General features: G+C 43.0%; 1 protein-coding gene across 1 annotated transcript; it reads right to left on the bottom strand.

Annotated features, from left to right (window-relative positions):
- Nucleotides 1-12,883: 12,883 nt before the first annotated feature.
- LOC308149829 (ladderlectin-like) lies at nt 12,884-14,554 on the bottom strand (the record flags this gene model as incomplete). Its single annotated transcript, XM_080522715.1, has 4 exons — nt 12,884-12,928; nt 13,818-13,940; nt 14,238-14,383; nt 14,494-14,554. The coding sequence occupies 4 exons, from the start codon at nt 14,552-14,554 to the stop codon at nt 12,884-12,886; spliced, it is 375 nt and encodes a 124-aa protein (XP_080378841.1).
- Between the last annotated feature and the right edge of the window lie 11,321 nt (nt 14,555-25,875).

Below are 25,875 nucleotides of genomic sequence, written 5' to 3'. Positions count from 1 at the left end.
TTCTGGTAACACGAATCAGATAGATGATGCTAGTGACACACAGCGTACTGACACTCTAGCTTCTGTTACACAGTGTGAACATCCTAGTACAGTCACACAGGTCAAGTCCAAGTTTGGTCGCCTTATCAAACCAGTTGACAGATTGATTTATACTATGTCAGGACAAGACATTATCCAAGACACTAAGTCAAACATTCGAGCTGTTTGTAGGTCAGTGTTTCAGGCTTCCCACAGTTAGATAAGCCGAAGCTCAGTTCAGTGCATGTATACACTGTGCACACTGACATCCTATGACATATAGGTTTGTTCGTTATTCTGATTGTTTCATAAGAGGTTGTGGCCTCTTGAAGGCTAGTAATACACAGTGAAAAAAAAAAAGGGTCTTGTGGGGTGTAGAACGCATCCTACCGCCAGTAGTTGGTTGGAGAGATAGGTTACCTCTCTTTCCACTTCATCCTTATAGGATACTTTTCAAGTTGGCTGTCCTGTCCTTTGGCGGCCCTATGTAATAGTGTAAAAAGTAAAAAAGTAGTGTTTAAATGTATAGTTGCTGCTCAAGGTTGGCGAAATTCAGGGGAGGTGGGTGTAACAGAGTTGGGAATGTATGTTTAGTTGTGGTGAATGTAGATGAGTTTCGCCGTGCTTGAGCAGCCCTGGTTGTTGTTGGAGCCCCCCTTTGGAGTTTGGGTGTACTGCAGGTCTGCGCGTTCTTTTGTCCTTCTCTTGTTGCCGTACTTACGGTGGAACCAGAACATGGCCGCCATCTTGATGGGTATGTGCGCTATGTAAAATGCTCCTCGTGTTTTGTTGTTTGTATGGAGAATCTTGTAATGTAGGGTGAAAATGTTGGTGTAGTACTGTGCTGTTTGTTTTACATGTATTGTGATGATGTGAAACAGAACATTTATTGTATGTTATTTTGAACGCGCAGATTTACAAGAGTTGCAGAACAGAGAAGAATTGTGTTTTATGTGTCTTCTCCTGCAGGTATGTTGCTCCACATGTTGTTTGTAATTGTTATTTGTAAATGTTTGAGGGAAATTTGTGTTCTTTCTGTAAACAAATTGTCTTGATGTGAAATGTACATAGACGGTGGAACGAGAACATGGCCGCCATCTTGATGGATTTACAAGAGTTGCAGAACAGAGAAGAATTGTGTTTTATGTGTCTTCTCCTGCAGGTCAAATAAAAGAATTGAATGAAAGAAGTTTGGCTGTTTGACCATCGTTACACAAGGCAGGTCGATCTCCGCTCTGGTAGATAACGGTCCCTCTATACGGCTACAGACAGGGGTGTTTAACCCGCCTCGTGTCGTGATAGGGGTAAGTCCGCTAGGCAGAGAGCTGGCCACACGCCGGTAAGCTGGGCCAGTCTCCGCCTTGTTTCTAACCGGTAGCGATTCGACCACACTCTGACAAGGCAGGTGGGTCTCCGCTCTGGTAGATACCATGGAAAAACCTCCTTAGAGATGGTATGCCGTCTGTAAAGAGTGCTTGTTTTGAGTAACAATGCCCTTTATCGACGTAGGTTTATTATGCCTGATAACCCAAAAAACGGCCGCACGCTCATGAGCTGGGCCAGGTCTTGATAGACATGGAGGAGTTTTTGATGTAAATAACGGTCCCTCCATACGGCTACAGACAGGGGTGTTTAACCCCCTTTGTGTCGTGATAGGGGTTAGACCGCTAGGCAGAGAGCTGGCCACACGCTGGTAAGCTGGGCCAGTCTCCGCCTTGTTTCTAACCGGTAGCGATTGGACCACGCTCCGACAAGGCAGGTGGGTCTCCGCTCCGGTAGATAACATGGGAAAAAATCTCCTTTACTGAAAAAGTAAGGTGGGGATTTTCCCTCTTTTGCCTCTTTATGAGGTAGCAGCCATGAAGAGGAAACCGGTGGTGGGGTCATTACCGACCCCTCCGCCCGTGAAACCGGGCCACGCTGCCGTGGGGGGCCGTAGCGGGCCCTCCCAGTGGTCAGCGGCGGGGGCTGGGGATGCCGAGTGGGGCATGGCTCCGTCGTTTAGAGGTAGAGCCAGTGCCGCATCACGCCGAAACCTCCGTTTCGCAGTGATTTTCGCAATGGCGGCGTTAAACACGGCGATGTTATTCGCCGCTGCCGCCGCCTGCGCACCGAGATGGGGCGGCGAGGGCGGGGAGCACGTGCTCTACCTGCCGCTCGCTCTCATCAGAGCTTTCTGATTCTGACACCGGCACCGACCACTCAGCTGGGTGAGGGCGGCGTGATGTCAGGGCCGGCTGAGCGGGCGGGACCATCCCTACTTGGGGAGGTGCCTGCCCAGAACGCCGTTCTTGCTTGTCCTCCGCTGCTAGAAAATCGCAGCGGCAGGTAGTCCGCTAGGCAGAGAGCTGGCCACACGCTGGTAAGCTGGGCCAGTCTCCGCCTTGTTTCTAACCGGTAGCGATTGGACCACGCTCCGACAAGGCAGGTGGGTCTCCGCTCCGGTAGATAACATGGGAAAAATCTCCTTTACTGAAAAAGTAAGGTGGGGATTTTCCTTCTTTTGCCTCTTTATGAGGTAGCAGCCATGAAGAGGAAACCGGTGGTGGGGTCATTACCGACCCCTCCGCCCGTGAAACCGGGCCACGCTGCCGTGGGGGGCCGTAGCGGGCCCTCCCAGTGGTCAGCGGCGGGGGCTGGGGATGCCGAGTGGGGCATGGCTCCGTCGTTTAGAGGTAGAGCCAGTGCCGCATCACGCCGAAAACTCCGTTTCGCAGTGATTTTCGCAATGGCGGCGTTAAACACGGCGATGTTATTCGCCGCTGCCGCCGCCTGCGCACCGAGATGGGGCGGCGAGGGCGGGGAGCACGTGCTCTACCTGCCGCTCGCTCTCATCAGAGCTTTCTGATTCTGACACCGGCACCGACCACTCAGCTGGGTGAGGGCGGCGTGATGTCAGGGCCGGCTGAGCGGGCGGGACCATCCCTACTTGGGGAGGTGCCTGCCCAGAACGCCTGTATTTGATTCCCAACTAAGTTGGGCGCTCCGCCACGCCCCCAGCGGGCTCCGCCACGCCCAGCGGCCTGCGGGCTCCGCCCCCCAGGCTGCGCGCCTGCGCAGGCGCCTGCGGGCTCCACGCGCCAGGCTGCGCGCCTCTTTCGACGCTGCGCTGCCCTCGCTGATAGATGCAATGCCTCGCTGCAAGATGCCTAGCTGCAAGATGTCGACGCAAGACTGCCGCAATGCTGCGCCCGCGTAGGTTTCATTTATCAACGTTTCTAAAGTTAAAATATGAACTCCATGTGCATTGTGAAAAGTACATATTTGGGTCTTTCATTCGCGATTTTGGTTAACCCTGTCACTGTCAGTAGCACGCAGGTCAGTGTGTGCTCAGATGTCAGGGAAAACGTGGAGGAATATCCTCATTTCTAAAGTTAAAATATGAACTCCATGTGCATTGTGAAAAGTACATATTTGGGTCTTTCATGAAAAGTACATATTTGGGTCTTTCATTCTCGTTTTGAACCTAACACTTCTCCTTGGTCATTTACAGACCACCATCAGTGAACCCTGTCACTGTCAGTAGCACGCAGGTCAGTGTGTGCTCAGATGTCAGGGAAAACGTGGAGGAATATCCTCAATTGAAGGTATAACGTTAAAGTTTAGCAGGACTTTTTCAACTTAGTTGGGAGCCCGCTGGGGGCGTGGCGAGCCCGCTGGGGGCGTGGCGGAGCGCCCAACTTAGTTGGGAATCGTTAGGACGCGCCCAGAACGCCGTTCTTGCTTGTCCTCCGCTGCTAGAAAATCGCAGCGGCAGGTGTCCCGGAGGAACTTCTTCGTGGTCGGCGGCGGACGATCCATCGCTGAAGGGAAAAGTCTCCTCCGCTGAAAAGTGTCCTCCGCTGCTTGGAAGTCGCAGCGGCAGGCGTCCCGGAGGAACTTCTCCATAGGCGGCGGACGATCCATCTTGAAGGGAAAAGTCTGGCGGGTCCTCCAGTCTTAGTAGTCGTCCTTCTCAGTCTTCAGATATAAACCCGTGCTAAACTTTTTGGGAGAATGATGGAGCGATGTACGCCCCTTTATATAGCACCCCAGGCGGGCGCAGGCATTGAAAAATTCAGTCATTGGCTACTTTAGGTAGCGGGTAAACCAATAGGAGCAGAGCTCCCCTATGGGGCGGAGCTCCACGATATAGAACTGTGATCTCTGACTTCACCAGTGTGAAGATGACTGGACACGGGTCATCTTCTGCCTCTTCTCTTGATGCTGATGTCCATCTGCTGAAATTCTTGCAATAAAATTGAGTTCTGATTCTGTCACATGTGTTTGATAGCAGTCATTCCATGCATTACAATTAGCCTGTCTTCTGATTTCTATCTCCACCAGCCTCCCTTAATGTACACTACTGGTCAAAAGCTTTAGAACACCTACATTTTTCCAGTTTTATTGAAATTTAGCTAAAATACCAAATTGTCATCAACAAATCACTCATTAAATTCACTTGATTCCATGTTAGTGCATGGATTATATTTTGGAATGAATCTGTTTTATAGGGTCTGATTTGCATAAGAATCAATTACACACTGTGTGGATCAGGTTGTCATTACAAACTGAGAAAATGGAGAGGAGCAAAACTGCTCAGGAATGTGACCCTGAAGCTTGGAGACTTGCAAACATCTACAAAGTTGAATGGTGGAGAAGAAAAAGCACAATCAATGGGACATCATCCCAGTCACTCTACACAATTGGTCTAACCAAGTGGCCAAAAAGAATCCATTAATGGAAAATAATCTCATCCATAATTGTGTTTGCAACAATGAATTCAAATGTTCAAGAAAGTGGCTGGAAATGTTTATTTGATTTTACTACAAAGCCAGGGCTGCCAAGTTTCACCAAAAGTTTGGAGTGAGATTTTTGGGTGGTGGAGCGACCCAAAACTGTGCACGTTTTGGCGGCAGCGGCCCCTCTCTCCCACCCAATTATTTGTGCTAGTTTCCTGCAATTTTACATGTTCACAAGAAATGAAAATAATTAACATTTTATAAAACAAGACAAAAATTCTGACAATATATCATATTTATGAAATCTTAATGAACAAATACAGTAGCCTACAGACTCTAAAAGAAAATTGGGCCCCATCAACAGGACTCAGCCCCTTGGTCAGCAGCAGAAAGACCTGTGGTCATCATCTTATATACAGTGCATTGCTCATAGATGTCTATCATGTTATACAGTAGGCTACATACCAGGGGTTTTCCTAGGTCAGAATGAGGCCTTGGTGGTTGATCTTGTGCGCGCGTAGCGCGGCCACATTTTTTTTGAGGGACCCCCAATTGTTGTATTTGTATTGTAAATTGCAATTACTATTTATTATTACTATTGTAGGAGCCAGATATGGTCCTGTGATACGTGTTGTAATTCACTGTGTGGGCATGGGGTGGCGCTGTCACAATACCTGAGGCAGGTGTATATCAGGTAGCACATTTGTTGTTGTTGTCGTCAGGTGTTGACCCCGGAAGGGCAAATAGGTTTGACCGCAAGGGCACTAAGTTTGTTATTGTTTGTACCAGTGATTAAGCCATTGATGGCACATAGTAACACAATAAATGTTTATTATGCAGCAAACCAACGACTACGGATCTTATATAACCAACAGCAACACATCAAATTTAGGACGCACGGCGCGTCAACCGGACAATCCGTCGGGTTAGCATCTCAGTAGCAAGTAGTAGACTATGCTCCTTTAACAATTATTATTAATGTACCTGGTTATGTTACAGTAGAGAAACAAAAAACAGTTACCAAAACTGAGTATTTACTAGCTAAGATTGGCAAAAGATTGGCGTGGTGCAACCGAAATTAGTAAACAACTAGTTTGAAACTAGCTAGTAACAACTAGGGGTTTAGAAACTACTGCATGCCTGCATTTAGTAATGACTTACGCCAAATTGGTGCAACCCAGTCCAGTAGGCTACCAGATACGATGTTGTAATGTATGCACATATTTTGCTACCACGGTTGCCAGATGGAATTGACAATGTCCAGCCCAACCAGTCTAAAAGCTGCCGAATCCACCCGTCCAGTGTGACCAAAAGTAGCCCAATCTGGCAACACTGCTTGCTACGTTCTTGCAGCTCGCGTGAACACAGGTTCTTCCATCAGCGCTCGCCTGCCGCTTCGATTGCAGACTCAAGTTAACGCGCGTGCAGAAAGATGCCACGAAAGTCATGTCCGGTAGCTTTCTTTCAAGGAATTTCAAAAATAAAAGTCCCGTAAAAAAAATAAAAAAAATATAAAATGTTATTTCTCGCCGTGAGAAATAGAGATGCGGCGTGAGAGCGTGAGAACTGGTTGAAATGCGTGAGTCTCACGGTGATTGCGTGAGACTTGGCAGCCCTGACAAAGCATTAGGGAGGCTGGTGGAGGTAGAAATCAGAAGACAGGCTAATCGTAATCAGAGGTGTCAAAAGTATTCACATTCATTACTCAAGTAGAAGTATAGATACTATGGTTTAAAAAGACTTCTGTAGAAGTTGAAGTATCAACTCAAGCTTTTTACTCAAGTAAAAGTATAAAAGTACTGGTTTCAAAACTACTTAAAGTATAAAAGTAAAAGTAATGTAAGGGGGAAAAAATGCCATTAAGGACAAAAGCTTAGGCCACGCCACAGGGGCCTATAGTGCACTACCCCACCTCCCCCCCAAAAAACATTTTTCTAAAGGCCATAATGACTATTATGTTATTATTAAAATGTTAATGTTGAAAAATTTGGGATGCACTTATTTCAGACGCATTTATGCCCATTGAAAATGAACACATTTTAGTACAATGCAAATACATTAAAGAACCATATGTGTACTACTGAGCATTAACATGTGAACACGGAAGATATGATGACTAGTTGCCTAAGTATTGTAATGGTGCAAAAAGTCAAACGTCAAAAGTCAAAAGTCAATAGCCTTTATTGGAACTGTGAGGGCAAAACCATAACAAAGTAGTGATTCAATATTTCCTGAAAAAACACACACATACACACAATCTACATCAGCATCAGAGTTACCAATAAGCTTTGTTCAGCCGCAAAAGCAGCAGGTTCTCAAAATTCTTTGAGCCAATGCATGCTCTTTTTGGCCTGAAGATCAGCCCTGCGACACTAAACAGTCTTTCACAGGCTGCTGAGGCAGGGAGTCCCGTATTAAGTTTGAGTGATAGCTGGCACACAGCTGGGAAGGTCTTCAGTACCTCTACTGTGTCTCCTGGGCACCCCAGGTACGCATCCAACTGCTGGGACGTTTCAAGAGGGCCGGTCTTCTTCAAGGAGGAAAAGAAGTCCTCTTCCTCAGACGATTGGGAGCCCTCACTGAAGTGTTTCTCGTCCTGACAGTCCAAGTGGCTTCTGATATAGTGAAGGCCTGTGGAATAAAAAACAAAAATCATGACAATTTAGACTATATGGCAGTATTGTAACTGTGTATTGGATAGTGTTGTGTGTGTGTGTGTCATTAAATGTAATTTCAAACTAATTTCACTGTCTTCATAGAAATTACACATATTAAGCGGAAGTGAGACACTTACCAAGTTTGAGGATATTTTCGTCACTTGTCCAACAGGTCTTAAATTTGGGAACTAGAATGGCTGCGGCTATCAGTTCTGGATCTGCAAGCATCTCTCCGAAGCGTTTCTCAAGGCCTGAAAGAAGTGCAGCAATCAAAGGCTCACAGAACTTGGAGGCGACTTGAAGGTGCTGTAGCTTGGTCCTTAGCAGAGTTATGGTGGGGACCAACCATCCCATCTGCACACTGGTTTCTCCCTGAAGAACATCCAGTGCCTTTGCAACTGGGCTCATTGTCTTCGCATATTCTGCAAGAAATGCAAGTTCCACTGGAGTAAACCTGTACAAAGAAGAAGAGAAAAACACAACATGGAACATTAAGTCTACTTGATGTAGCACCTTCAACTGGAGGAACTGATCATTAAAAAGGAAAAATATTGTCATCTGAGACTTTTAGAAATGAAGTTGTGTTGCTACAAATCACATTCATAGTAAATATGGGGACTGCATATTGGCATAGTGCATACGTGTTCTACAGTATTCCAAGTATAAAACTGTGACTTAATCTATTGTTAATCACTTCATTAACTGTAAGGCAGAAAAACAAGCACTTACTTGGGTGTATCTAGTTCACTGCAGACAGCTGCAAGGGCTCCCTCGCCTTGTTCTCGTGTTATTCTCACTATTCTTTCTACGGCTGAGAAGAGTGAATTCCACCTTGTAGCAACAGGCCTTACGAGTTGGAGTTTGCAGTGGTCTTCAATTACTTCAGATGCGGTGGTTGATCTTGAACTTTTATTCCACAGGCTAGAGCATTTGGCAAATGTGGACCTTGACACGCGCTTGTACAGTGGGTTGACCTCTGCTTTTGAAGCATCAACTGTGGACACTAAATTGAGGAGGTGGCAGGCGCAGCGATGGTGCTTGGGTAGCTGGTATTCTAAGTAGTCATCTTCTTCCAACAGGGCTCCGGCATCAACAAATTCAACACCCTCAAGGCTTTCCTCTTCTTCATCGTTATCATCATTTTGGCCACAATCATCCTCTTCTCCATCACCCTCTCCTACAGGTTCAGCATTGTTGTTCTCGTCAGTCTGCCCATAAACTCTGAAGGCTTTCAGGAAGTTTGATCCGTTGTCAGTTGTAGTGCGAACAATCTTCTCTCTGACATTGAATTCTGTGTGAATATCATTTAGGGCACCAGCCAGGGCAGAAAAGGTATGTGACCCTTTAAGTTGCTTGCATGCCAGGGCAGCACAGGATCTCTGCATGGTCTGGGGGTTAAACCAGTGCGCAGTGACACCAATGAAACCGCGACGGTGTGCCGTCCAGCAGTCTGTTGTTGTTGCTATGAACTCAATTTCACTAAGGGCAGCTTTCAGTTTTCTTTTCATTTCAACAGAGGCCTTTGTGACTTTGTTAACAACAGTATTACGCGTCATGACATTCGTATTTGGCTGAAGATGTTGCACAAGCTCAATGAAGCCCTGTTGCTGAACAATGTGTGGTGGGTGCAAGCCTTGGACAATGAATTTGAGGACTACTTCATCCACACTTGCCTGGGACACTCTTCGAGCCTCCCACAGCTTGGTTTGTTTGGAGGGTGGGGTCAAAGAACCTTCAGTGGATGACTTCCTTTTGAGGGCTGTTGAAGAAAGTTGCGTGTACCTCTCTAGACGAGTGGGGTGTTTCTTCTGTGGAGAAAATGAATGCACAGGCACAGATTGAGATTCATATTATTTCTCTCAAACCACAAGCTGAGACTATCTAGGACTTCCGCTGTATTAAATGTCACGCTGGAAGTTCATGAATGGAGGTCAGACTACAAGTTAGGGAGCAGTTTCACTGGTCTATGCAATTATGTTGAGCAGACCAGAATATTGCCACTTAAAGCTGTTTTAGGACCACAAGCAGCTGCTGGCATGACTGAAAAGTAACATTATTGTTAATGGCACACACCGCGCACATTTCTTCTCCCGTGGGAACATAATTAACTCTTTACAGCAACAAACACGGTAAAACTCCGACCTCAACACATGAAGGATTACAAATGAAACATTGAATCATAGCCTACTGCTAGCAAGCAAACCATGGGATGTTCTTAGCCATAGCAAACATTGCAAATTTACCATTAGTACGTTACTAGGTTACTACAAAATGTCGACTGATAATAACAAACTTTCAGCTTACCTCAATATGCTTTTTCAAATTAGACGGTGAGTTTTTGAAGGCCATTAGCTCGTGGTACTTGGGTGCGCAGAGCTTGCAGCGCATTCGAAAGGAGTTGTTTTTGCATCCAACCATTTCAAAAAATTCTTCCAGGTACGGCCAGGGATGGAGAAGGGTTGGCTGATCTTCCTGGCTATCAACCTGGTTGATGCTGGTGCTTGGTTGGGACATTTCGCTGTTATTTTGAGTCTCTGGCACGGTCACGGACATCTTTGGCTACATACATCTGCTTTCCTTGCTGGAGTGTGATTTGTGTCATGTGCAGCAGATGGAATGCATCTCGTACAAACCAATAGGGTGTCGGAATGGTATAATGTTTATACTTCTTGTCACAGCTCCGCCCCTGGCTCATCAGACGTCGATCAGTGAACGATTAAGAGCGCCCCTGGCTCATCAGACATCAATCAGTGGACGATTAAGAGCGCCCCTGGCTCATCAGACGTCGATCAGTGAACGATTAAGAGCGCCCCTGGCTCATCAGACGTCGATCAGTGAACGATTAAGAGCGCCCCTGGCTCATCAGACATCAATCAGTGGACGATTAAGAGCGCCCCTGGCTCATCAGACGTCGATCAGTGAACGATTAAGAGCGCCCCTGGCTCATCAGACGTCGATCAGTGAACGATTAAGAGCGCCCCTGGCTCATCAGACGTCGATCAGTGAATGATTAAGAGCGCCCCTGGCTCATCAGACGTCGATCAGTGAACGATTAAGAGCGCCCCTGGCTCATCAGACATCAATCAGTGGACGATTAAGAGCGCCCCTGGCTCATCAGACGTCGATCAGTGAACGATTAAGAGCGCCCCTGGCTCATCAGACATCAATCAGTGGACGATTAAGAGCGCCCCTGGCTCATCAGACGTCGATCAGTGAACGATTAAGAGCGCCCCTGGCTCATCAGACGACTTATCTGGATAGGTTTTTTTTGTGTGTGTTTTTTTTAACGATGAAAAGCTGTAATGAAAACAAGCTGAAATGCAATAGGAGTAACGAGGCTATTTTTAAAATGTAAGGAGTAGAAAGTACAGATAATTGCGTGAAAATGTAAGGAGTAGAAGTAAAAAGTCGGCTGAAAAATAATTACTCCAGTAAAGTATAGATACCCAAAATTTCTACTTAAGTAAGGTAACGAAGTATTTGTACTTCGTTACTTGACACCTCTGATCGTAATGCATGGAATGACTGGTATCAAACACGTGTGACAGAATCAGAACTCAATTTTATTGCAATAATTTCAGCAGATGGACATCAGCGTCAAGAGAAGAGGCAGAAGATGACCCGTGTCCAGTCATCTTCACACTGGTGAAGTCAGAGATCACAGTTCTCGGGAACACACAGAGGTGAATTTATAGCCGCAGAACGCGTCATTCCACTTTCTGCCAACTAGAGGAGACAGAGGACAGTGCAGCTGGTAAGAATTCAGACTGACAACAGCATTTTCTTGCAAATGGTGCAGATTCTGAATAGAGAAATACAGCACACACTAATGAACATAACAGTTGAGATTCATTTAAAAACCCATAAAAGACATTTATCTATATTTACTTGAAAAACAATGAATAGCTCTACAGTACCATTCCAATTCATTAGTAGACAGTCCTCCTTTCTTTGTGTTCTTAGTCTAGGCTGTCCTCTGTGCCAGTTGGTATAAGAGAAAATGGTTCCGTCGCTCCACAGCCAAACGTCTTCCTGTGTAGAAGACAGAACTGAAACTAATGGTTCTCTTCAAGCACTTCCTCCAGGAAACTCAGCTTTAGACATGATTTAACAAACCCCCCCATTTTGTTTATTTTTCCCTGTCAAATCGAACGTTCAAACGTACCCATAACCACTATTCTTCACGAGAGATGGTGCAGAAACTGCATTGCATGTGCTGGATTTGCACTACACTTAATGCTTTGTAGTAAAACCAAATAAACATTTCCAGCCACTTTCTTGAACATTTGAATTCATTGTTGCAAACACAATTATGGATGAGATTATTTTCCATTAATGGATTCTTTTTGGCCACTTGGTTAGACCAATTGTGTAGAGTGACTGGGATGATGTCCCATTGATTGTGCTTTTTCTTCTCCACCATTCAACTAAGTCTCCAAGCTTCAGGGTCACATTCCTGAGCAGTTTTGTTCCTCTCCATTTTCTCAGTTTGTAATGACAACCTGATCCACACAGTGTGTAATTGATTCTTATGCAAATCAGACCCTGTTACGTTCTAGTTCTCTAGGGTGAAGTAGTAACAAATTACAGTTGGTATGAGTAAAAGTAAAGATATTTATTTGGCCATGACAGTTTAAAAGTCTTATGGTAATGAATAAAAACAGAATTAGAACTAACAAACAAATGCCTCAAAAATAAAAGAAACAATAAACACATCCCTAGGATGGTTTTAAACCAACAAACAAAAAAGTCACTATGTAAAAATCCTTAAAGTATAAATTGACTATTCGAATACAAAACACAAAATAAACACTAAACAAATACTAATGAATTCACTTAAACCAAAGATCTCTACAAGATCACTAAACACAGAACACAACAAACTAAACCACCAGCATGGCATGATACAAAATGTTGGGAACTGTGTGATGGGATCACACAGCTGCTGCTGGTTTTCTCTCAGGGTCTTTTGAATGGTGTGGCCTCTGATGATTGGTTGGTGTTCTGATGATTGGCTGGTGTGGCCTCTGATGATTGGCTGGATGATTTCCCAATTATCAAGGGGGATTATCCCCTGGACTAGGACTCATCTCCTATTTAGGTTTTTAAAGAGACACACACAAACATCCAGAACAGACACTACTACAGACACAAACATAATAGACAGACAACCAGGCTACTGATAGCCGTCATCTAGACCTTATGAAACAGATTAATTCCAAAATTACAAAGTATAATCCATGCGCTAACATGGAACCAAGTCAATTTAATGAGTGATTTGTTGATGACAATTTGGTATTTTAGCTAAATTTCAATAAAACTGGAAAAATGTAGGTGTTCTAAAGCTTTTGACCAGTAGTGTACATTAAGGGAGGCAGAAATCAGAAGACAGGCTAATTGTAATGCATGGAATGACTGGGATCAAACACGTGTGACAGAATCAGAACTCAATTTTATTGCAATAATTTCAGCAGATGGACATCAGCGTCAAGAGAAGAGGCAGAAGATGACCCGTGTCCAGTCATCTTCACACTGGTGAAGTCAGAGATCACAGTTCTCGGGAACACACAGAGGTGAATTTTCTGCTGCAGAACGCGTCATTCCACTTTCTGCCGACTAGAGAAGACAGGGGACAGTGCAGCTGGTAAGAATTCAGACTGACAGCATTTTCTTTCAAATGGTGCAAATTCTGAACAGAGAAATACAGCACACACTAATGAACATAACAGTTGATTCATTTGAATACCCATAAAAGGCATTTATCTATATTTACTTGAAAAACAATGAATAGCTCTACAGTACCACCCCAATCCATTAGTAGACAGTGCTCCTTTCCTTTATGATTGTTAGGCTCTCCTCTGTTCCAGTTGGTATAAGTGAAAATTGTTCCGTCGCTCCACAGCCAAACGTCTTCCTGTGTATGAATGAATGGACTTTATTGTCATTGCTACAGTACAGGTACCAAACAACGAAATTTAGGAGGGGTGGCTCCCCTGGTGTTAGGAAAGGGAAAAACAAAACACTTTTTTTTTAAAAAATCACAAGGGAAGGAGCTGGTTTACATAAACAAAGGCTATGTACACAATCCACTGCACTATACTGTACAGATAGACGACTAGGGCTGTCATATTGCACAATAGTATTGTTTCACGTCATTTAAAGTGTCACAGTTTGCAGGCTTGAAATGTACATGTCTGTGCCTCAGCACTACACCTGATCCTTTCAGTCCAGCAGCTGTAGAAGACAGAACTGACACTAATGGTTCTCTTCAAGCACTTCCTCCAGGAAACTCAGCTTTATATTAACCATTTCCAACAGGTAAAATTCATTTAACAATTCACTGTTCACCAAGTGTTTCTGTAACTGAATAATCGTCATTGACATGACTAAGTTGCAAGGATACAGGATTATGGAGACGTACTTGGACAGCATCGTAACCACCAATCCAGCTGAGGCGCCTCCTCTTGATCAAGCCCAGAGTGAAGTTATATTCTCCGCTGCTGTGGATAGATGCCAGGTTCCCTCCCTGGGACACACAGTTCGTCTGGAGAGAGACAGAGAACCCACAAAACGTAACTCTCGCCTGATACACCAGGTCATCTGTTACTGAGATACTCTAGTACAAAGTACAGTCAAACCACACCATTTGGAACATGTCAGTCTATAAATAACAGTGCAACAAATACTGTGTCCCACTTCTCCACACTTTTCTTCCAGTTTGTGTACCGGTATGAGTCCATGCTAGGTTAAATAATAGAAACATTTAATCCATTCCTATGCTGTTAAATCCATCAGGGGCAGAGGTGGTGCACAAGATGGAGAAATGGGACTCAGCACAAACCTCTGCTTCGGTCCATATCGTTGTGTTGGGGTTAAACCTGTAGCAGCGTGCACCGAACACTGACCAGCCAGAGGGGCAGGTGTCATTTTCTGATGCCCTCCTGTTCCTCTCCACTGATCCCACCTCCACCTCCACCCCCTCCAGCTCTGGAAGGAGAGAATCATCAACTCAACTGGTTCACATGGGATGTACTGTATGTACACACCTCCAATTCACTCACTTACTGTATGTACACACCTCCCATTCACTCACTTACTTGCATCACTCAGGGCTGCCACACCGCAGATAAGCAGAGAAATGGTCAACAACATCACCATGGTGATGATGGGTTTCTAATCAGAGGATAATAATGCAAAAAACAATCTTCAGGTCAATGAGAGACAGTAAATACAGGAACACATGTTCCAGTAGCCCAGAGGGAGAGTGTAGGTGAGTAGAGGACTTACCTGTTAGAGTGAATCTCAGATAGGCTCTTTAGGTTCTGATCAGCTAGAGAAAGAGGAGCACAAGGCAATAATAACCCTTAACGATGACTTTACTCACGATAGGTCCTGCTGTCTGTCAGTCAGGGTCAGAGATAAGGAACCCAAGTGCAGGACAGAGACATTCAAATACTACAAGTTGATGAGAAGATGAACCACAGGTGTGTAGACCGAGCAGGTGGAGATGATTACGACACTGGATTGCTGGAGCTTGGGGCCACACCCACACACATACACACTGGCATGTGTGACTATTGTAATAACCAAGAATCGGTGTGGCTTGTATTGCTGGAGTGTGAGGAGTATGAGGAGCAGAGAGGGCTGCTGAGGTCAGCAGTTCAGAGGGCTAAGTTGGGGTTTACTGTGGAGAGTTTACTAGGAAGTGCAATTAAAATGGACAAACAGTTAATACAGTATTTGAAAGACACTGGGTTGATAGACAGGATTTAACAAACCCCCCCATTTTGTTTATTTTTCATTTTAAATTTTTCCCTGTCAAATCTAACATTCAAACGTACCCATAACCACTATTCTTCACATGAGAGATGGTGCAGAAACTGCATTGCATATGCTGGATTCGCACTACACTACTGGTCAAAAGCTTTAGAACACCTAAATTTTTCCAGTTTTATTGAAATTTAGCTAAAATACTAAATTGTCATCAAATCACTCATTAAATTGACTTGAGTCCATGTTAGTGAATGGATTATACTTTGTAATTTTGGAATGAATCTGTTTTTATAGGGTTTCTGATTTGCATAAGAATCAATTCTTATGAGAAAATGGAGAGGAACAAAACTGCTCAGGAATGTGACCCTGAAAATAAATAAAGAAAATAAACTTACTTTATATAGTACATTATTTAATAATATTCTTTATTTTTGATATTAGAAGAACCATCTGGTGGCAGGGTGATGTCTCTAACCCTCCCATTGGCTTATCTCCCAAGAGCCCTTAAAACCAAATAAATAAAATACATAGTTGAATTGCACAATTAAATGACACACAAACAAATGCACACACAATCAGGACAACTTTCATATTTCCCATAATTCAAGTTTAATGGTTTCAAAAAATGTAAAGGCGCTATTTTGTATATTCATTCAAACATTTCTTTGTACAATAATGATTAATTTCAAGAGAAATAAAGATATGCAACATTGTCATATAGGACGGGAAGTCTGAAGTACAAGCAGAAACAAAAGGAGGAAAAACACAAGACAAAGACAGTTGATTAATAAATAAATTAATAAATTAATTAATTAATTAAGTCATTGCTAAATTAGACCATGACTGGTAGAAGACAGTTGGAGCAGGCAGGTGACATGGTGGAAGTATCAGTTTCCAGAGCTGGGGGGGGTGGAGGTGGAGGTGGGGCCAGTGGAGAGGAACAGGAGGGCATCAGAAAATGACACCTGCCCCTCTGGCTGGTCTGTGTTCGGTGCACGCTGCTACAAGTTTAATCCTAACAGAAAAGATTGGACCGAAGCAGAGGTTTGTGCTGAGTCCCATTTCTCCATCTTGTGCACCACCTCTGCCCCTGATGGATTTAACAGCATAGGAATGGATTAAATATGTCTATTATTTAACCTAGCGTGGACTCATACCGGTACACAAACTGGAAGAAAAGTGTGGAGAAGTGGGACACAGTATTTATTGTGCTGTTATTTATAGATTGACATGTTCCAAATGGTGTGGTTTGACTGTACTTTGTACTAGAGTATCTCAGTAACAGATGACCTGGTGTATCAGGCGAGAGTTACGTTTTGTGGGTTCTGTCTCTCTCCAGACGAACTGTGTGTCCCAGGGAGGGAACCTGGCATCTATCCACAGCAGCGGAGAATATAACTTCGCTCTGGGCTTGATCCAGAGGAGGCGCCCCTGCTGGATTGGTGGTTACGATGCTGTCCAAGTACGTCTCCATAATCCTGTATCCTTGCAACTTAGTCATGTTAACAACGAGTCAATGACGATTATTCAGTTACTGAAACACTTGGTGAACAGTGAATTGTTAAATGAATTTTACCTGTTGGAAATGGTTAATATAAAGCTGAGTTTCCTGGATGAAGTGCTTGAAGAGAACCATTAGTTTCAGTTCTGTCTTCCACACAGGAAGATGTTTGGCTGTGGAGCGACGGAACCATTTTCTCTTATACCAACTGGCACAGAGGACAGCCTAGACTAAGAACACAAAGAAAGGAGGACTGTCTAATAATGAATTGGAATGGTACTGTAGAGCTATTCATAGTTTAAGTAAATATGGATAAATGCCTTATGGGATTTAAAATGAATCTCAACTGTTATGTTCATTAGTGTGTGCTGTATTTCTCTGTTCAGAATCTGCACCATTTGAAAGAAAATGCTGTTGTCAGTCTGAATTCTTACCAGCTACACTGTCCTCTGTCTCCTCTAGTTGGCAGAAAGTGGAATGACGCGCCCTGCAGCAGAAAATTCACCTCTGTGTGTTCCCGAGAACTGTGATCTCTGACTTCACCAGTGTGAAGATGACTGGACACGGGTCATCTTCTGCCTCTTCTCTTGATGCTGATGTCCATCTGCTGAAATTCTTGCAATAAAATTGAGTTCTGATTCTGTCACATGTGTTTGATAGCAGTCATTCCATGCATTACAATTAGCCTGTCTTCTGATTTCTATCTCCACCAGCCTCCCTTAATGTACACTACTGGTCAAAAGCTTTAGAACACCTACATTTTCCCAGTTTTATTGAAATTTAGCTAAAATACCAAATTGTCATCAACAAATCACTCATTAAATTCACTTGATTCCATGTTAGTGCATGGATTATATTTTGGAATGAATCTGTTTTATAGGGTCTGATTTGCATAAGAATCAATTACACACTGTGTGGATCAGGTTGTCATTACAAACTGAGAAAATGGAGAGGAGCAAAACTGCTCAGGAATGTGACCCTGAAGCTTGGAGACTTGCAAACATCTACAAAGTTGAATGGTGGAGAAGAAAAAGCACAATCAATGGGACATCATCCCAGTCACTCTACACAATTGGTCTAACCAAGTGGCCAAAAAGAATCCATTAATGGAAAATAATCTCATCCATAATTGTGTTTGCAACAATGAATTCAAATGTTCAAGAAAGTGGCTGGAAATGTTTATTTGATTTTACTACAAAGCCAGGGCTGCCAAGTTTCACCAAAAGTTTGGAGTGAGATTTTTGGGTGGTGGAGCGACCCAAAACTGTGCACGTTTTGGCGGCAGCGGCCCCTCTCTCCCACCCAATTATTTGTGCTAGTTTCCTGCAATTTTACATGTTCATAATAAACCAGCACAAGAAATGAAAATAATTAACATTTTATAAAACAAGACAAAAATTCAGACAATATATCATATTTATGAAATCTTAATGAACAAATACAGTAGCCTACAGACTCTAAAAGAAAATTGGGCCCCATCAACAGGACTCAGCCCCTTGGTCAGCAGCAGAAAGACCTGTGGTCATCATCTTATATACAGTGCATTGCTCATAGATGTCTATCATGTTATACAGTAGGCTACATACCAGGGGTTTTCCTAGGTCAGAATGAGGCCTTGGTGGTTGATCTTGTGCGCGCGTAGCGCGGCCACATTTTTTTTGAGGGACCCCCAATTGTTGTATTTGTATTGTAAATTGCAATTACTATTTATTATTACTATTGTAGGAGCCAGATATGGTCCTGTGATACGTGTTGTAATTCACTGTGTGGGCATGGGGTGGCGCTGTCACAATACCTGAGGCAGGTGTATATCAGGTAGCACATTTGTTGTTGTTGTCGTCAGGTGTTGACCCCGGAAAGGCAAATAGGTTTGACCGCAAGGGCACTAAGTTTGTTATTGTTTGTACCAGTGATTAAGCCATTGATGGCACATAGTAACACAATAAATGTTTATTATGCAGCAAACCAACGACTACGGATCTTATATAACCAACAGCAACACATCAAATTTAGGACGCACGGCGCGTCAACCGGACAATCCGTCGGGTTAGCATCTCAGTAGCAAGTAGTAGACTATGCTCCTTTAACAATTATTATTAATGTACCTGGTTATGTTACAGTAGAGAAACAAAAAACAGTTACCAAAACTGAGTATTTACTAGCTAAGATTGGCAAAAGATTGGCGTGGTGCAACCGAAATTAGTAAACAACTAGTTTGAAACTAGCTAGTAACAACTAGGGGTTTAGTAACTACTGCATGCCTGCATTTAGTAATGACTTACGCCAAATTGGTGCAACCCAGTCCAGTAGGCTACCAGATACGATGTTGTAATGTATGCACATATTTTGCTACCACGGTTGCCAGATGGAATTGACAATGTCCAGCCCAACCAGTCTAAAAGCTGCCGAATCCACCCGTCCAGTGTGACCAAAAGTAGCCCAATCTGGCAACACTGCTTGCTACGTTCTTGCAGCTTGCGTGAACACAGGTTCTTCCATCAGCGCTCGCCTGCCGCTTCGATTGCAGACTCAAGTTAACGCGCGTGCAGAAAGATGCCACGAAAGTCATGTCCGGTAGCTTTCTTTCAAGGAATTTCAAAAATAAAAGTCCCATAAAAAAAATAAAAAATGTTATTTCTCGCCGTGAGAAATAGAGATGCGGCGTGAGAGCGTGAGAACTGGTTGAAATGCGTGAGTCTCACGGTGATTGCGTGAGACTTGGCAGCCCTGACAAAGCATTAAGGGAGGCTGGTGGAGGTAGAAATCAGAAGACAGGCTAATCGTAATGCATGGAATGACTGGTATCAAACACGTGTGACAGAATCAGAACTCAATTTTATTGCAATAATTTCAGCAGATGGACATCAGCGTCAAGAGAAGAGGCAGAAGATGACCCGTGTCCAGTCATCTTCACACTGGTGTAGTCAGAGATCACAGTTCTCGGGAACACACAGAGGTGAATTTATAGCCGCAGAACGCGTCATTCCACTTTCTGCCAACTAGAGGAGACAGAGGACAGTGCAGCTGGTAAGAATTCAGACTGACAACAGCATTTTCTTGCAAATGGTGCAGATTCTGAATAGAGAAATACAGCACACACTAATGAACATAACAGTTGAGATTCATTTAAAAACCCATAAAAGACATTTATCTATATTTACTTGAAAAACAATGAATAGCTCCAGGGGCGGCGCTAGGGGGTGGCTACTGGGGCTCAAGCCCCGGATGTTTTCTGAAAAGCCCCGAATGTTTTACTTTAAAAAAAAAAAAAACTGCGTACTGCGTAGCCTGCCCTGCCCTGAAGAAGAAGTGATCTCAATCAGTGCCTGACTTGCAAAATTGTAAGGATGGATATCCCAAAGTTGTTTTCAACAAAACAAGCGCCAAGAACTGTTGCAGCAGCAGTATCAGCAGCAAGAATGACATCACCAGCAGTGATGACATAGATGATGTTTCAGGTTTGTGAATCTTATTAGAAAGGTGACTGACTCACTGACACTACTTTTCCGGTTTGCTGATGCTAGCTGGCTATCATAACATAACGTTATGTTATAATGAAAATGAAACATAGCAAGGTACTGTTACGGTACATGGTAAGAAATCAAACAAAGGATAATACTTATACAAATAAAGTGAATAACAGGCTGATAGTCTTTGATATCTGCACTCTGGTTGACTGAGTAACAAGTGAAAAAGAATGATGTAACGTTAATGTTACAGCTAGTAAACATGGAGTAACCACATTAAGTATGCCCTTATGGTAGTATGTATGTATACAGAACATGACTCAAATCTATCCTAAGATGTAACGCTAACTAACTAAGTTAGTTTAATGTCCCAGGGGGGATTTGATTTCACAGTACTATACACAGGCCAACAATACATGTAATATATCGTCATATAACACAGGACAAGACTCTAAATACAATATAAGTGGTGAGCACAGAGTCTGCCCTGATATACATACTGTAACATAACTAGCCTCAGCCCATCAATTATGTAATTCTATACAAATATAAATGATGGTGACTGACTGACAGGGGGAGCTACGTGTGCTGACCTCCCTCTGTGCCCAGAACCACCACAATTAGTTTGCTTCATTAAAGGGTGTGAATGTATATGTGTTCTCCAGTGCCTTTTGTCCGCTTTAAGGTGGTGGTAAGTTGAAGGTTGAAGGCAAAATTTTCCCGCGCGCTCCGCGCGCACATTACATTCTCCCTCTGGGCTAAGCCCCGGATCTCCTACGATCCTAAATCCGCCCCTGAATAGCTCTACAGTACCATTCCAATTCATTAGTAGACAGTCCTCCTTTCTTTGTGTTCTTAGTCTAGGCTGTCCTCTGTGCCAGTTGGCATAAGAGAAAATGGTTCCGTCGCTCCACAGCCAAACGTCTTCCTGTGTGGAAGACAGAACTGAAACTAATGGTTCTCTTCAAGCACTTCCTCCAGGAAACTCAGCTTTAGACATGATTTAACAAACCCCCCCATTTTGTTTATTTTTCCCTGTCAAATCTAACGTTCAAACGTACCCATAACCACTATTCTTCACGAGAGATGGTGCAGAAACTGCATTGCATGTGCTGGATTTGCACTACACTTAATGCTTTGTAGTAAAATCAAATAAACATTTCCAGCCACTTTCTTGAACATTTGAATTCATTGTTGCAAACACAATTATGGATGAGATTATTTTCCATTAATGGATTCTTTTTGGCCACTTGGTTAGACCAATTGTGTAGAGTGACTTGGATGATGATGTCCCATTGATTGTGCTTTTTCTTCTCCACCATTCAACTAAGTCTCCAAGCTTCAGGGTCACATTCCTGAGCAGTTTTGTTCCTCTCCATTTTCTCAGTTTGTAATGACAACCTGATCCACACAGTGTGTAATTGATTCTTATGCAAATCAGACCCTGTTACGTTCTAGTTCTCTAGGGTGAAGTAGTAACAAATTACAGTTGGTATGAGTAAAAGTAAAGATATTTATTTGGCCATGACAGTTTAAAAGTCTTATGGTAACGAATAAAAACAGAATTAGAACTAACAAACAAATGCCTCAAAAATAAAAGAAACAATAAACACATCCCTAGGATGGTTTTAAACCAACAAACAAAAAAGTCACTATGTAAAAATCCTTAAAGTATAAATTGACTATTCGAATACAAAACACAAAATAAACACTAAACAAATACTAATGAATTCACTTAAACCAAAGATCTCTACAAGATCACTGAACACAACTAACAAACTAAACCACCAGCATGGCATGATACAAAATGTTGGGAACTGTGTGATGGGATCACACAGCTGCTGCTGGTTTTCTCTCAGGGTCTTTTGAATGGTGTGGCCTCTGATGATCGGTTGGTGTTCTGATGATTGGCTGGTGTGGCCTCTGATGATTGGCTGGATGATTTCCCAATTATCAAGGGGGGGTGGATCCCCTGGACTAGGACTCATCTCCTATTTAGGTTTTTAAAGAGACACACACAAACATCCAGAACAGACACTACTACAGACAAAAACATAATAGACAGACAACCAGGCTACTGATAGCCGTCATCTAGACCCTATGAAACAGATTAATTCCAAAATTACAAAGTATAATCCATGCGCTAACATGGAACCAAGTCAATTTAATGAGTGATTTGTTGATGACAATTTGGTATTTTAGCTAAATTTCAATAAAACTGGAAAAATGTAGGTGTTCTAAAGCTTTTGACCAGTAGTGTACATTAAGGGAGGCAGAAATCAGAAGACAGGCTAATTGTAATGCATGGAATGACTGGGATCAAACACGTGTGACAGAATCAGAACTCAATTTTATTGCAATAATTTCAGCAGATGGACATCAGCATCAAGAGAAGAGGCAGAAGATGACCCGTGTCCAGTCATCTTCACACTGGTGAAGTCAGAGATCACAGTTCTCGGGAACACACAGAGGTGAATTTTCTGCTGCAGAACGCGTCATTCCACTTTCTGCCGACTAGAGAAGACAGAGGACAGTGCAGCTGGTAAGAATTCAGACTGACAGCATTTTCTTTCAAATGGTGCAAATTCTGAACAGAGAAATACAGCACACTAATGAACATAACAGTTGATTCATTTGAATACCCATAAAAGGCATTTATCTATATTTACTTGAAAAACAATGAATAGCTCTACAGTACCACCCCAATCCATTAGTAGACAGTGCTCCTTTCCTTTATGATTGTTAGGCTCTCCTCTGTTCCAGTTGGTATAAGTGAAGATGGTTCCGTCGCTCCACAGCCAAACGTCTTCCTGTGTATGAATGAATGGACTTTATTGTCATTGCTACAGTACAGGTACCAAACAACGAAATTTAGGAGGGGTGGCTCCCCTGGTGTTAGGAAAGGGAAAAACAAAACACTTTTTAAAAAAAATCACAAGAAGGGAAGGAGCTGGTTTACATAAACAAAGGCTATGTACACAATCCACTGCACTATACTGTACAGATAGACGACTAGGGCTGTCATATTGCACAATAGTATTGTTTCACGTCATTTAAAGTGTCACAGTTTGCAGGCTTGAAATGTACATGTCTGTGCCTCAGCACTACACCTGATCCCTTCAGTCCAGCAGCTGTAGAAGACAGAACTGACACTAATGGTTCTCTTCAAGCACTTCCTCCAGGAAACTCAGCTTTATATTAACCATTTCCAACAGGTAAAATTCATTTAACAATTCACTGTTCACCAAGTGTTTCTGTAACTGAATAATCGTCATTGACATGACTAAGTTGCAAGGATACAGGATTATGGAGACGTACTTGGACAGCATCGTAACCACCAATCCAGCTGAGGCGCCTCCTCTGGATCAAGCCCAGAGTGAAGTTATATTCTCCGCTGCTGTGGATAGATGCCAGGTTCCCTCCCTGGGACACACAGTTCGTCTGGAGAGAGACAGAACCCACAAAACGTAACTCTCGCCTGATACACCAGGTCATCTGTTACTGAGATACTCTAGTACAAAGTACAGTCAAACCACACCATTTGGAACATGTCAGTCTATAAATAACAGTGCAACAAATACTGCGTCCCACTTCTCCACACTTTTCTTCCAGTTTGTGTACCGGTATGAGTCCATGCTAGGTTAAATAATAGAAACATTTAATCCATTCCTATGCTGTTAAATCCATCAGGGGCAGAGGTGGTGCACAAGATGGAGAAATGGGACTCAGCACAAACCTCTGCTTCGGTCCATATCGTTGTGTTGGGGTTAAACCTGTAGCAGCGTGCACCGAACACTGACCAGCCAGAGGGGCAGGTGTCATTTTCTGATGCCCTCCTGTTCCTCTCCACTGATCCCACCTCCACCTCCACCCCCTCCAGCTCTGGAAGGAGAGAATCATCAACTCAACTGGTTCACATGGGATGTACTGTATGTACACACCTCCAATTCACTCACTTACTGTATGTACACACCTCCCATTCACTCACTTACTTGCATCACTCAGGGCTGCCACAGCGCAGATAAGCAGAGAAATGGTCAACAACATCACCATGGTGATGATGGGTTTCTAATCAGAGGATAATAATGCAAAAAACAATCTTCAGGTCAATGAGAGACAGTAAATACAGGAACACATGTTCCAGTAGCCCAGAGGGAGAGTGTAGAGGACTTACCTGTTAGAGTGAATCTCAGATAGGCTCTTTAGGTTCTGATCAGCTAGAGAAAGAGGAGCACAAGGCAATAATAACCCTTAACGATGACTTTACTCACGATAGGTCCTGCTGTCTGTCAGTCAGGGTCAGAGATAAGGAACCCAAGTGCAGGACAGAGACATTCAAATACTACAAGTTGATGAGAAGATGAACCACAGGTGTGTAGACCGAGCAGGTGGAGATGATTACGACACTGGATTGCTGGAGCTTGGGGCCACACCCACACACATACACACTGGCATGTGTGACTATTGTAATAACCAAGAATCGGTGTGGCTTGTATTGCTGGAGTGTGAGGAGTATGAGGAGCAGAGAGGGCTGCTGAGGTCAGCAGTTCAGAGGGCTAAGTTGGGGTTTACTGTGGAGAGTTTACTAGGAAGTGCAATTAAAATGGACAAACAGTTAATACAGTAGTTGAAAGACACTGGGTTGATAGACAGGATTTAACAAACCCCCCCATTTTGTTTATTTTTCATTTTAAATTTTTCCCTGTCAAATCTAACATTCAAACGTACCCATAACCACTATTCTTCACATGAGAGATGGTGCAGAAACTGCATTGCATATGCTGGATTCGCACTACACTACTGGTCAAAAGCTAAATTTTTCCAGTTTTATTGAAATTTAGCTAAAATACTAAATTGTCATCAAATCACTCATTAAATTGACTTGAGTCCATGTTAGTGAATGGATTATACTTTGTAATTTTGGAATGAATCTGTTTTTATAGGGTTTCTGATTTGCATAAGAATCAATTCTTATGAGAAAATGGAGAGGAACAAAACTGCTCAGGAATGTGACCCTGAAAATAAATAAAGAAAATAAACTTACTTTATATAGTACATTATTTAATAATATTCTTTATTTTTGATATTAGAAGAACCATCTGGTGGCAGGGTGATGTCTCTAACCCTCCCATTGGCTTATCTCCCAAGAGCCCTTAAAACCAAATAAATAAAATACATAGTTGAATTGCACAATTAAATGACACACAAACAAATGCACACACAATCAGGACAACTTTCATATTTCCCATCATTCAAGTTTAATGGTTTCAAAAAATGTAAAGGCGCTATTTTGTATATTCATTCAAACATTTCTTTGTACAATAATGATTAATTTCAAGAGAAATAAAGATATGCAACATTGTCATATAGGACGGGAAGTCTGAAGTACAAGCAGAAACAAAAGGAGGAAAAACACAAGACAAAGACAGTTGATTAATAAATTAATTAATAAATAAATAAATTAATTAATTAATTAAGTCATTGCTAAATTAGACCATGACTGGTAGAAGACAGTTGGAGCAGGCAGGTGACATGGTGGAAGTATCAGTTTTTGCAATGACACTTGAAATCACTTCAGAGAGAAGGGGAGGGGAGGGACAGAGAGACATTACATTGCTTCCCATGCGAATAAAGCCCCTTTGAATTGAATTGAATTAAATTGAATTGAGAGAGGGGGGAGGGGAGGGACATGTTGAGCAGATTACATTGTGGATATCATCAGTTTCTTTTGATAAAGA

The sequence above is a fragment of the Nansenia antarctica genome (genome assembly GCF_963989245.1).
Source record: "Nansenia antarctica genome assembly, chromosome: 2".
NCBI lineage: Eukaryota > Metazoa > Chordata > Actinopteri > Argentiniformes > Microstomatidae > Nansenia > Nansenia antarctica.
This window is presented reverse-complemented; position numbering and strand designations above follow the sequence as displayed.